General features: G+C 39.6%; 1 protein-coding gene across 7 annotated transcripts in view; it reads left to right on the top strand.

The window, feature by feature from the left end:
* LOC118662961 (ubiquinol-cytochrome-c reductase complex assembly factor 1) overlaps positions 1-12933 on the top strand; it is a 114499-nt gene that overhangs the window by 45792 nt on the left and 55774 nt on the right. For all 7 annotated transcript variants that reach the window (XM_036322113.1, XM_036322115.1, XM_036322114.1 and 4 more), the window contains one exon: positions 6372-6429. In XM_036322113.1, the coding sequence (XP_036178006.1) occupies positions 6372-6429 (58 nt within the window). The remainder of the gene's footprint in view (positions 1-6371; positions 6430-12933) is intronic.

Consider the following 12933-nt stretch of genomic DNA (forward strand, 5'->3'; position numbering starts at 1 on the left):
CACGAAATTCGTGCACTGGGGGCGGGGGCGGGGGGGGTTGTCCCTCAGCCCAGCCTGCACCCTCTCCAATCAGGGACATCCCTCTCACAATCCAGGACTGCTGGCTCCCAACCTCTCGCCTGCTTGCCTGTCTGATTGCCCCTAACTACTTATGCCTGCCAGCCTGATCACCCTCTAACCACTCCCCTGCCAGCCTAATTGATGCCTAACTGCTCCTCGGTTGGCCTGATTGCCCCCAACTGCCCTCCCCTGCCAGCCTGGTCGCCCCAAACTGCCCTCCCCTGCCGGCTTGGTTACCCCCAACTGCCCTCCCCAGCAGGCCTGGTCCCCCCCAACAGCCCTCCCCTGCAGGCCTGGTCGCCCCCAACTTCCGTCTCCTGCAAGCCTGGTCACCCCCAGTGGCACTCCCCTGAAGGCCTGGTCTCCCTAACTGCTCTCTCCTGCAGGCCCAGTCACCTCCAACTGCCCTCTCCTGCCAGCCCGGTCACACCCAACTGCCCTCCCCTGCTGGCCTGATTGCCCACAACTGCCCTCCCTTGCAGGCCATCTTTGACCACATGGGGGCAGCCATCTTGTGTGTTGGAGTGATGGTCAATTTGCATATTGCCTCTTCATTATATAGGAATTTTTATTTTTTATTGATTTCGGAGAGGAAGGGAGAATAACCTCACAGGGTGATCTGATCTTAAATTCCTAACTGGGCAGGTCATGGTGGGTAGTCATGCCCAATGCTTATTTCTTCTTTTGGTTTTTTAAAAATATATTTTTATTAATTTCAGAGAGGAAGCAAGGGGGAGAGAGATAGAAACATCAATGATGAGAGAGAATCATTGATTGGCTGCCTCCTGCATGCCCCCTACTGGGGATTGAGCCTGCAACCTGGGCATGTGCCCTTGACCAGAATCGAACCCAGGACCCATCCATCCACAGGCCGAAGCTCTATCCACTGAGCCAAACCAGCTAGGGCTGGTTTTTTGTTTTTGTTTTTAAACCAAATGCAAGTTTTGTTTATTTTTACTATTTCAGCAGATTGATATTATATTATAAATTTTAAAATATCATAATTTGTCATCCTGATTTAGTATCCACCTTCCATTTCTTATTTAGTTTTTTAAAGAATAGTTTACTGATTTTTAGAGAGAGGAATGGAGAGAGAGAGAGAGAGAGAGAAACATCAGTTGGCTGTCTCCTGTGCACCCTTACTAGGGTTGGAGTCTGTAACTGGGACATGTACGCTTGACTGGAAATTGAATTGGCAACCTCCTAGTGCAGCAGTCACCAACCGGTGGTCTGCAGACCACTGGTGGTCTGTGAGGTCCGAAAGGTTGGCAACCGCTCATTTAAGGAAACCTTTGGAGCAGCGGTTGCCAACCAGTGGTCCGTGAGGTCCGAAAGGTTGACGACTGCTGTCCTAGTGCACAGGATGACACCCAACCAAATGAGCCACACTGGCCAGGGCCATTTCTTATTTATTCATAGTAAAGAAAGTAAACTTTCCTGCTTTTTAAAAAATCTTTAATAGTTTCTCATTTTAGGAAAAATTAATCTGAAAGGAAAAAATTATCTGATGAAGAAACTAATAATATTAATAACTGGATTTTTCTTATGTAGCTTCCTGAATCCATGTGCTTAAGTATTTTTCATCAGATATTAAAACCTAATTCTCAGACACCTATTTAATATTTGATTCAATAAATTACTCAAATTTTTATAATTATTTTCAAATGATGTTTGCTAGTTATCTTAGCCAATCCTCATTATTGAAAATTCTTGAGTTAATGTTACAGTATTGAATAATGAGACATATTTAAGTTCATTTTTGTTTTGTTTTCAGAAACAGTTGAAACTTAAAGAGGCTAAGTGACTTGTCCAAAGTTGTGTAGTCAAGCCTTGAGCTTATGTCATATGGTTTAAAATCCAGGCCCTGGCTGATTTGACTCAGTAGTGTATAGAGTGTATGCCTTCGGACTGAAGGGTACCCAGTTTGATTCCGGTCAAGGGCACATGCCTGGGTTGTGGGCTCGGTTCCTAGTGGGAGGTGTGCAGGAGGCACCCGATCGGTGATTCTCTCATCATTGATGTTTCTATCTCTTTCCCTCTCCCTTCCTCTCTGAAGTCAATAAAGAATTTTTTTTTAAGAAAACCTGGCATTAAAAAACAATAATAATAAAATAAAATCTAGGAGTTTTCCCACTATACATATTGTTTGTGATTGAATGTAACTGCAAATTAGAAATTGTAATTTATCTAATCTTTTGATACTCTATTATACTTACATAAGAACTGCTTATGAGATGTTCTGTTAGTATAGTAAATTGTTGTTTATATATATTAAAGTGTGTATATCTCAATGTACTTTGTCCTAACTTTGTCCATTGAAGTAGTTAACTAGGAAGGCAGTACATTTTTTAATGACACCACTCTGATTTCAGGTTTTCTAAGACTCAATTTGAGAATTGCTTTGTAGAACCATAGAGTGTTCATTTGTATTATGCTCCATTGTGGTACATCTTGGTCATTTGTGGGTAGATTAAATTTTAAAATCAAGCCAAAGAAATTACAAGCTGTGGCTAGTGGGTAATAATAATAAAAAAGCCAATCTGAAAATACCATTTGTAGGCAGATAATATCTATAAAATAATGAGACTGACTATTTTTGCATGTTAGGTTCTAAAGAGTAGGCCAGACAGGTTTGGGGTAAAAGAAGAATGTGTGTATGTATGTATATGTGTGTGTGTGTGTGTGTGTGTGTGTGTGTGTGTATTACACCTTTCAAGTGGCCATTGGTCCCTTGGGTTTTTGGTATTTTAGGGCTTGACTTTAAAGTTCTGAGAGTTTAGTAATTTTTTAAAAGGATAGAGAGCCTCAGGTAGCTTATCAGTGTCATCCTCACTCCAACAAAAGTGAGGCCAGTGCTATTTCATAAAGATTGTATAAGAATGAATTATTTACCCGTAGTGTACTTGAGAGTAAACAATATGCATATCAGCTTCTTGGACATGCCCCCATAAAATACCAAAGTAGACTGTCATCTCAGAGCCAAAGTGTTCAAAGATCTTGATCCAGAGAGCTGGATATTGGGGATTCTGACTGGTGAGATACCTTAGCAGCCCACAGTTGTGCATAAATGATCACACCTTCTGTGAGCAGGCACTGCTTTGCTAACTGGTCTTTTAGAGATCAGTTCTTTTATGAAAAACACTGTGGATCAGAGGTGGCCAATCAGTAAAGTTTGTGTTTAATTTCATACTGCTGTCTGCAGACTGTTTTGTTGTTAAGCCTTAAGACAGCGGTTCTCAACCTGAGGGTCGCGACCCCTTTGGCGGTCGAACGACCCTTTCACAGGGGTCGCCTAAGACCATCCTGCATATCAGATATTTACATTACGATTCATAACAGTAGCAACATTACAGTTATGAAGTAGCAATGAAAATAATTTTATGGTTGGTTCACAATATGAGGAACTGTATTTAAAGGGCCAGAAGGTTGAGAACCACTGCCTTAAGAGATAATACTTTCAGAAGAGACTCTTTAATGAATGAGTCAATGACTGAAGTTCATCATTTTATTGACACAGTCTTAAATTAGTGAGTTTTTCCAAAGGTAATTTGACTTCTAATGTTTAAATGACTCACTGAAAACAAAACAATACTGAATATGTATTGATATCTATTAAATATAATCATTCTACTAAACATTTTACAGGCCTTATTTAATCTTCACAAAAATCCTATAAGGTAGGTTCTCTTGTTCTCCCCATTTTTATAGAGAAGAAAACTGAGGCACTGAGAGGTTAAGTAACTTGACTCAGTCACATAGCGACTGAGAGGTAGTTAAGGTTTTAAATCAAGCAGTTTGACCCCAGAGCCTGCATTAAAAAATAACTGTGTTCGCCGAAACCGGTTTGGCTCAGTGGATAGAGCGTCGGCCTGTGGACTGAGGGGTCCCATGTTCGATTCCGGTCAAGGGCATGTACCTGGGTTGCGGGCACATCCCCAGTGGGAGATGTGCAGGAGGCGGCTGATCAATGTTTCTCTCCCATCGATGTTTCTAACTCTCTATCTCTCTCCCTTCCTCTCTGTAAAAAATCAATAAAATATATTTTAAAAAAATAAAAAATAAAAAATAACTGTGTTAAGCCTGCTACCCTATAACAGTAATTAATTATTTATTTTTTTCCAATTTGGTGTTGAGGAAGAAAGTACTAGTCTCAGAAATAATGCACTGAGTGTTTATTGGAGCAAGTGTGATTATGGCAAAAGACTCTACAGCAGGTTTTATCTTTGAAGTGTTTAAACTCATTTCATTGAGCTAAAGAATCTGCTGTGTTTTTGTGTTATTCACAGTCAGATATTCAGTGGTCTTGTTTTTTAGGGCTTTATGCTCTGGGTTTCTGTTTTGACCCCAATGGGTACAGGGAGTCAATCATATACCAGCTCTTTTCCCATCCTCAGCCCTGAGCCGACCCCCAGAAAGGAAAATTGTGAGCCACGTCCAGCTGCTGGCCTGTCTGTCTGTGCTTTCCAACCCAAGAACTGATTCCCTCTCTGAGAAAATTGGAAAAGCTCCTGGAGGCTGCTGAGAAGCTTTGATCTAGAGGTAGCAATTGAACAGATTGTCCTTTAGAAGCAGCCAAATTTCATTTTCCAGATTGAAAGACAGACTTCCAAGAAAACTTTTCTTTTTAATGTTTTGTTCTAGCATCCAAAAAAGACCCAGCTTCAGATCCGGGCTGAGAGTTTCTCATGGCTATTCTTGTTCTAGGTGGAGGGTGGTTGGCCCACTCTCAGATGGCTTGCGTCTTAATAGCTGCATGGCCAGCCAGGCCAGCCTTCACCTCCCTCCTGCTGAGCTCCAAGAGGAAGTCCACTTGACAGCTGCTGGGCACCTCCCAGTAAGCTCACCAGAATATTTTGGTGTCACTTTGTGACAGACCTGGACTTAAACCTCAACCCAGCCACTAGCTCATTAATATTGTGGCTGCCCGCAAGTTACTTAGCCTTTTTGAGCCCATTTCCTCATCTCTAGAATGAGGATTATAATGCCTCCCTTCAGGGATAAAGTGAGGATTAAGTGAGATAATGTATTGATGTGACCAGAAGTGGACCTGGCATGTAGTATGGGCCCTTAGTGAATGTTAGTTTCTGATATTAGTATTAGAGATACAGTTGGCAATTAAGACCACAGTACCTGGCATCAAGCAGATCTGAATTTGATCCCACATGTCTCATTTATTTCATAGCTGTGATGTTGGACAATTGTTCGGATCTCTCTAAGCATCTGTTTTCTGACCTGTCAAATGGGGATAATATCAATATCCACTTCATAGGATTGTTGGGAGGACTCATTGAGCCAATGCATGTAAAACACCTATTATTAATATCTGGCACATGTAAGCCCACAATGAATTATAGCTTTTTATTATTATTGGTGTGTTAGTATACCTCACAGAGGTCCTGTTCTGTGTTTTCTCTCCTAATGACCCCTATTGGTTATCTAGTACATTGTGAACTTCATTGTTTCATGAAAGGCAGAAGATTCCACTTATTTCTTGAGTCATTGCTCCATATGACAGACTATCCACTGATTCTTTTTTTTTCTTTATCCTCTTCTTCAGCTTTTCTCCCCATCATGTAATAAAGAGAGTACATTCAATGAAGGACCCCCCTCATCCAGTCAGAGGCATTTCTTAGAGATCTGAAAATTAAGAGGCTTGGATGCTTAAGCACTGACCTGATTTTTGGTATCTTAAACCAAGGAGAAGTCCTGCCAAGTTTTGTCATTCCTGGAGGTGATGAACAGCTTTTTGTTAGAAATGGTCTGCTTTCTTACTCAGATACAGCTTCCTAGATCCCATTTCTTTCTCCTGATTATTTATTTTAGGTGAATCACACTGGGTCACCCTTAAGGAAAGGAGACTAGAAGAACTTAAGACTTCTCAGTGGGGCTCAAGTGAAAAAGCCTATGCTTAAGAGGAATAGACAAGGTGTTGCCTGCCTAGTTTTCCAGAAGAATTTGAGACCAGGAAGGGAAAATAGCAGAATTATATGGAAGTTGGAAGGAACCATCAAAATCATTTAGGCCACTTACACAAAGTGAGAAAATTAAGGCTCTGAGAAGAGAATTGACTTGCCCAAAACTGAACTGCAAGGTGATAACAGGGACTAGAAGGCTGGTTGTCTCACTACATTCAATGCTCTTTGAACTTGTGGTCTTGCCCTGTGGTTCCCCTGGACTACTCTGATAGTATAATCAGAAAGTACTATAACTGCCATATATTTTAGTTGAACAAATTCTTACCAGTATTTAAAATATAGTCAATATTTCTCTGCTGGAACCATACATATTTATACTTTATTGTTATTTTCTAGGGTGTCAGATGCCTGATACATTCAATTCATGGTTTCTTATAACTCTTCTTCATGTCTGGTAAGTGAGCAATTTAAGTGAAGTTGCCAAATATATTTTTTTCAAATGCTGCTGATTTGTAACTTACAGCCTCCACCAGGGCTGATTATATGAAATGGCAGTTGTTCAGGCATTAAAAACTGATCTTTCATTTTAATAATTGGTGTCTTGAAGCACATTTTTATTAAAGGTCAAAGCATAGTCCCAGAAAGAAGCTAATATTTGTAGGATTTTCTCAAAGAACATCTAACCCAGTGAACAATTCTATCAGTATCTCTAAGAGACTCTATGAGCTTAGATGGAAAGTTCTTTCCCTTGGCTGTTTTAGGAAAGTTCACATTTACGTAAAAGTGGTTTAAATTGTGAGAATTCGTGGTCATTTTCATTGCTGGTCATCAGAAACCTATAACAAATTATAGCACTGACATTTACGCCTGTACCTCTAAAATGTGCATACAGGTTAGATTCATGCCAGGTTTGTTGCATGTAAAAATATTTAACACCTTAAACAGTATATTTTTTCTTCAGCTGCAAAATAAGTAGCCAAAAAAAATTAATTTTTCATCTAATGTTACACAGTATTAAAGGTCAGAAGGATATAGGAGAGACATTGAAGTGGGGGCTGGGGAATGTATTTATTGAACTGCCAGGTCTTGGGAAAGTAAATTCTGGAGAACTAAGTTTACTACTTTGACCATAGTGAGTATCTGAGGAACGTAGGTAATGGTTGCCCTGTCAAAAGGACCCTTGTTTGAGACTCCCTTCAGCTGAGCTTTGCATCACAGAACTGACTACTATATAAAGACTTTTTGGTTTTGATCACTTCTGAAATATTTCTTCTTCTGAACTCAGTCACTGAGATTGGCTAAGGGACCTTAGGTAGCAGTGCATTTTATGTTATTATTTTTTTTAAGCTGGTAGTTTATTGCATGCACACTGTCCTGGGAAGTTTGCTGGAAACTAGCAATAGTTCTAAGAAGCTCACAGTCTAGTGAGGGAGATAAGACATGTACAGTGGTCAGTTGTAAATTAATGGCTAAGTTCTATAATAAATCCGAGTATGTAGTGCTTATGGGATCACAGAGGAAGCCACAACTATCAAAACCTTTACTAGTTCTACCTGTTTCTTTGAAATATACCATGTCTTTTAAATCAGGCAGCTGAGAAGGCAAATTACCTTCTGTCTGAATGGTGAAGGTTAGGAAAAGCTTCAGGCAGGGAAGCTAGATATAATGAGAGAAAAACTACTTTTTCAAGAGGGGAGGACTGCAGAGGTGGCACTGTGGAATTACTCACTGGAAAAGTGGGAGGATTGAGAGGCTAGGCTGTTCCCAGAGGAGCTCAAAGATAATATTCAGAGGCCGTATGAAAGACTCTTTATTGCCCATATAGCTAGACGTATCAGAGTGTTAGAGGGAGTGGATGGCAAAATAAAATATATAATCCCTGTGACCACATCCCAAGGTCAATACCTGACTAATAGCAGCTGGGAGAACCTTGAAACTACTTGCAGCTCTTTTAAGTTGACCACCATTTCCAAACATGTCTGCTGAGCCTTCCTTGCGAGGTTGGTTTAATTTCTTAGAGCAGTAGGGAGTACCACCACCAGTTAAGTGGGAGGAGGGAGGCTGTCTGCTTCGAATCTACCTTGATTTCCCCTCCACTCTGCCTCCCTTAGCTCTCATGATCTGCAGGCTTTGGTGGAATGAATCACTAGCTTTTCAGTTTGAACCAGCAAACTCTGATTGAGGACCTACTGTGTGTTAAGGATTGTGGGGTATTGGAGAGAAGGATATGACATGGTGTGCACCTTCAGGAAACTTAGTCTAGTGGAAAACAGATGCAAGTACAATTGCCTGTAATGGATGACAGTGAAACAAGTGATGTGCCCAAGGTAACAGCAGGCACTATGCAAGTACAAGGAGATGAGACTAAATCCAGATTTGGTCGGAGAGGATTAGAGGGGGGGCTGTTGGATAAAGAGTGCCTCTGGCATCTAGCTGGTTTGGCTCAGTGGATAGAGCATTTGCCTGCGGACCAAACGGTCCTGGGTTTGAGTCTGGTTAAGGGCACGTACCTCTGATGCAGGCTCCTCCCTGGCCTGGTCCCTGGTCAGGGCTCATGCAGGAGGCAACCAATAGATGTGTTTCTCTCACATCGATATTTCTCTGTCTTTTCCTCTCTCTTCCACTCTCTCTAAAAATCAATGGAAAAATATCCGTGGGTGAGGATTTAAAAAAAAGAAAAGAAAACGAAGAGTGGCCCTGTGGTAGAAGTGACATTTGAGATGCACCATGAAGAGTGAGGAAAATTTCTGTCAGAGAAGAGGGGGCATTTTAGGTTGAGGGGATCTCAAAAGCAAAACACAGATCAACATGGAAAGTGAAATAAGCCAGACACAAAAGACAAATATTGTATCATTCCACTTCTGTGAAATACCTAGAATAAACTAATTCATAGGGACAGAAAGTAGATGAGAGGTAATCAGGGGCTGAGAGGAGAAAGGAATTGGGAATTCCTGTTTAATGGTAAGGGATTGTTCGGTTTGATGATAAGTTTTAAAAACAGTGGTGATGGTTACGTAACATTGTTGATGTAATTAATGCCACTAAATTGTACACTTCAAATGGCTAAAATGGCAAAATTTATTAGGAGGATTAATGGATTCACCCCAAGTCTGTGGAGAAGCTGTGTTCTTCTATCCCTTTTCTGTTAGCCTGAAGCTCCAAGGAGGATAACCAAGGGATAGCCGAATCCAATATTATAAGCTCAGTGTTCTTGCTAGAGATATATAGGGATTGAAATGCCTCCTGTGGTGGTAGTGTGTATGAGAGCTGGTGAAGCTTAGAAAGCAATCATTAAAGTAGCAAGAATCCCTCCCCGCAAACAAAACAAAACAAACAAAAAACACCAAAAAAACCAAATTGCCTAATAAACAGGATACCCTGGCAGTGGACTCTCCAGAAAGCTTGATTGGGTTCCCAAGGGTAGTGGCTCCCTGCTGGCTCTTAGAACAGGGGCAGGATTTCTCACATCCTGTTAGTTCCCTGGAGAAGGTGTTGATCTTTCCCTTATCCTGTCTGCTTTCTCTGGTTCCCAAGTTTTTCTGTGTATTGGGATTTAGGATTGGGACTCTTCCAGAAGGCCCTTATCAGTTGTGTATTTATGTGAACTTGTAACTGCAATGACCGATGTGTCCTTTGTCTTTGCTGAACAGGATTAGTATTGACTATAGCTGCTGAAACAGTGCTGAGAGAGGTTGCTGTCTGGGCTATCCAGTATCCCCACAAGGACTTGATAAAAACAGGTCTCCTCCTCTGTTCCCTGTCTTGGTCAGTGGCATTATGATCCATTCGGGTGCCCACACCAGAAACCTGGGAGTCCTCCTTGACTTTTCCCTCATTCCCTTCATCTGGTTAGTCACCAGTCACCAATTCAAACTTTTTAAAAATCTATCTATATAAGAGGCGGTGTCGCACGGAAGTAACAATGGTGATTAAATATGATCGTAACAGTGATCCGGGTAGATATAATTATCACCATGTAACTGAAGTTGCCGTCATATTCAGAAACGAAGATGGAGGACCTCCTTTTGAAAGGGACTTGCTCATTCACTGTAAACCAGATCCCAATAATCCGAATGCCACTAAGATGAAACAGATCAATATCCTGTTTCCTACATTAGATGCAATGACCTATCTTATTCGTTTCCCACATGGTGAAAAAGGCTCGGGAACGGATATTGCATTAAGACTGAGAGACGACAGTGTAATCGACAATAATACTAGATTCAACAGATGATGCTGAAAAGGAAAATTTTCCCATCCAATTTCTTAAAAGTATTACTCCTTCGGGAATGCCGTGTCATAAATTAGAATTGAAAGTAAGTGCAATCATCATGCTACTGAGAAATCCTAATAGTATATGGGGTCTTTGTAATGGTACTAGATTTATTATCAAAAGATTGCGACCTAACATAATCGGAGCTGAAGTATTAACAGGATCTGCGGAGGAGAGGTTGTTCTGGTTCCAAGAATTGATTTGTCCCCGTCTGACACTGACCTCAGTGTTAGATTAAGTTTAATCAATTTATCAGTCATTGTTTTTATCAATGTTGTTTATATATTATGTTTTTGTTCTTTTTATATCATGTCCTTGTTGTTGTTATATCATGTTGTTATTGTTTATTAATCACTTTATAATTTTCATATACATTTTACTAATTTTCTTTCATCTCTGACACTTCTATTATAGAAAAAAGGGGAATAGCGATATTAAAATATTTCTTCTAATTAATTTCCTTTCATTGTGCATGAATTCGTGCACTGGGCCACTGGTATATATATATATGTTTTTATTGATTTCAGAGAGGAAGGGAGAGTGAGAGTGAGATAGAAACATCAGTGATGAGAGAGAATCACTGACTAGCTGCCTCCTGTATGTCCCCCACTGAGGATCAAACCCACAACAACCCGAACATGTACCCTGACCAGAAATCGAACCATGAGCTCCTGGTTCATAGGTAGATGCTCAACCACTGAACCACTCTGGCCAGGCCAACTCAAACTTTTTTTAACCAAAAACTTAGTACAAATACATCATTTTACTTTGTGACTCAGAGCACACATATGTATCTGATACAATAGTTTTGTAAAACTTATCTTTACAAAAGATAATCTCTGATATTTTCTATTTCATTTGAATTCATGTTAAACAAAAATTCAAGATGTCACACATTCAATTGATTTATTGGGTTATAAGCAGTAGTACCTGAAAACTGGTCTTTGGCCTACAACCTTCCCTCTCCCTGTGTCAGTAAATACTAATGATATTTAGTATTAATCAATGCTTCTCAATGCACATTGGATCAGTACACACACACACACACACAAATCCTTAATATTCTCCATTGTTCTCAGGATAATGTATGTTTTTTAGCATGACATTTCTATCCCACCAAATATGCCACTCCTTTACTAGTCTCATTTGTTGCCATTCTAGGTAGCACCACCACCACCACCACTCTTTCCTCTGCAAAAAAAGCAAAACTATATAATAGAAATATCAGGTCTTCTGTACAAAGGTTTCTTCAGCCTACTAGTAAAAGGCCTTTTTCCTGTCCACCTGACAAACTCCTCTATTTTTCATTCATTATGCAACTCAGATATCATCTCTTCTTTGAAGCCTTTCATGCCCTCTGAAAGCAGTTAGTCCTCTTTTGTGTTTCTTTAGTATTTTGGTTATTTCTATTACAGCACTCATCACATAACATTTATATATATTTTACCATGTATGTATCAATCTTCTTTGTGGATGATGAAATTATTACCTTTTAAGAAAGATATGCAAATAAGCTATTTCTTCTGCTCAGTCCCATTTCTTAACTCTTTGTTTTCATCAATAAATGTTTATAAAATAATTGATGGCCTCAGATCTGACTTGGCTCCTGTGGCAATTGGAAGAGTCCTGGCCATGCCTGTTTTGTTTTTTTTTTAATATATTTTTATTGATTTCAGAGAGGAACAAAGAGGGAGAAAGAGTTAGAAACATCAGTGATGAGAGAGAATCATTGATTGGCTGCCTCCTGCACGCCCCCTACTGGGGATGGAGCCTGCAACCCGGGCATGTGCTCTTGATCGGAATTGAACCTGGGACTCTTCTGTCCGCAGCTGACCAGGCTAGGGCAGTGGCCATACCTGTTGATCAGGCGAGAGTGGCAAACCTCTACTCCTACTTGAGTTTCTTTGGGTGGTGGAGCGTGTCTATAGTTGGAATTTATGTTGGTGTTAAAAATGTTAACATAAATATTTGTAGGGACTCCCTATTAAAGTTTGTTATGAAACACTGGTACCTTATAAATGCACAAATTAATTTTAGAAAAATTAAATTTAGAAAATGCAATGGGACAAATAAAATTAGAATATGCCTATAATGGAGATGGAATGGAGAGGGAGTAAAATGCATTTTGTATTTTAAAAAATTATTTTAAAGTCGTGTATCAAATATAATAAGTATTGGGTCCTTTATATATATTACCTTTTATTTATTTACATATCTCACACATTCTTACAACTACTATATTTCTGTTTTACATATGAGGGATCAGAAACTTAGAGAAGCCAGAAAACTTGGCCAAAGAACTAATTAGTCCCTGGTGGAGAGGAAATTTAAGTGTGGCTAGCTCAAAGTATTAAGTTGTTTTCCTCATTGGTAATTAAAACGACCAAAGTAACTAATTAAATAATTATTTATTAATTTAATAATACTTAATATAAATTAATATTATTACTGAGTTAAGTAATTCTTTAACATAAATCCTTTTAACATAATCCTTTATCCATAATTCTTTTAACATAAATCCTTGCTTATTCTTTAACATAAATTCATAAAATTATAGCAATTATCCTGTAATTGAAACTACTATATGCAGCAGATTTGTTCCTTGCCCTCACAGGTAGTTTAGAAGAGCGACAATAAACAAATCATTAATAAAATACAACTGGGATAGGTGCTCTGAGAGGAAAT

Source organism: Myotis myotis, unplaced genomic scaffold (assembly GCF_014108235.1).
Source record: "Myotis myotis isolate mMyoMyo1 unplaced genomic scaffold, mMyoMyo1.p scaffold_m19_p_9, whole genome shotgun sequence".
Lineage (NCBI taxonomy): Eukaryota > Metazoa > Chordata > Mammalia > Chiroptera > Vespertilionidae > Myotis > Myotis myotis.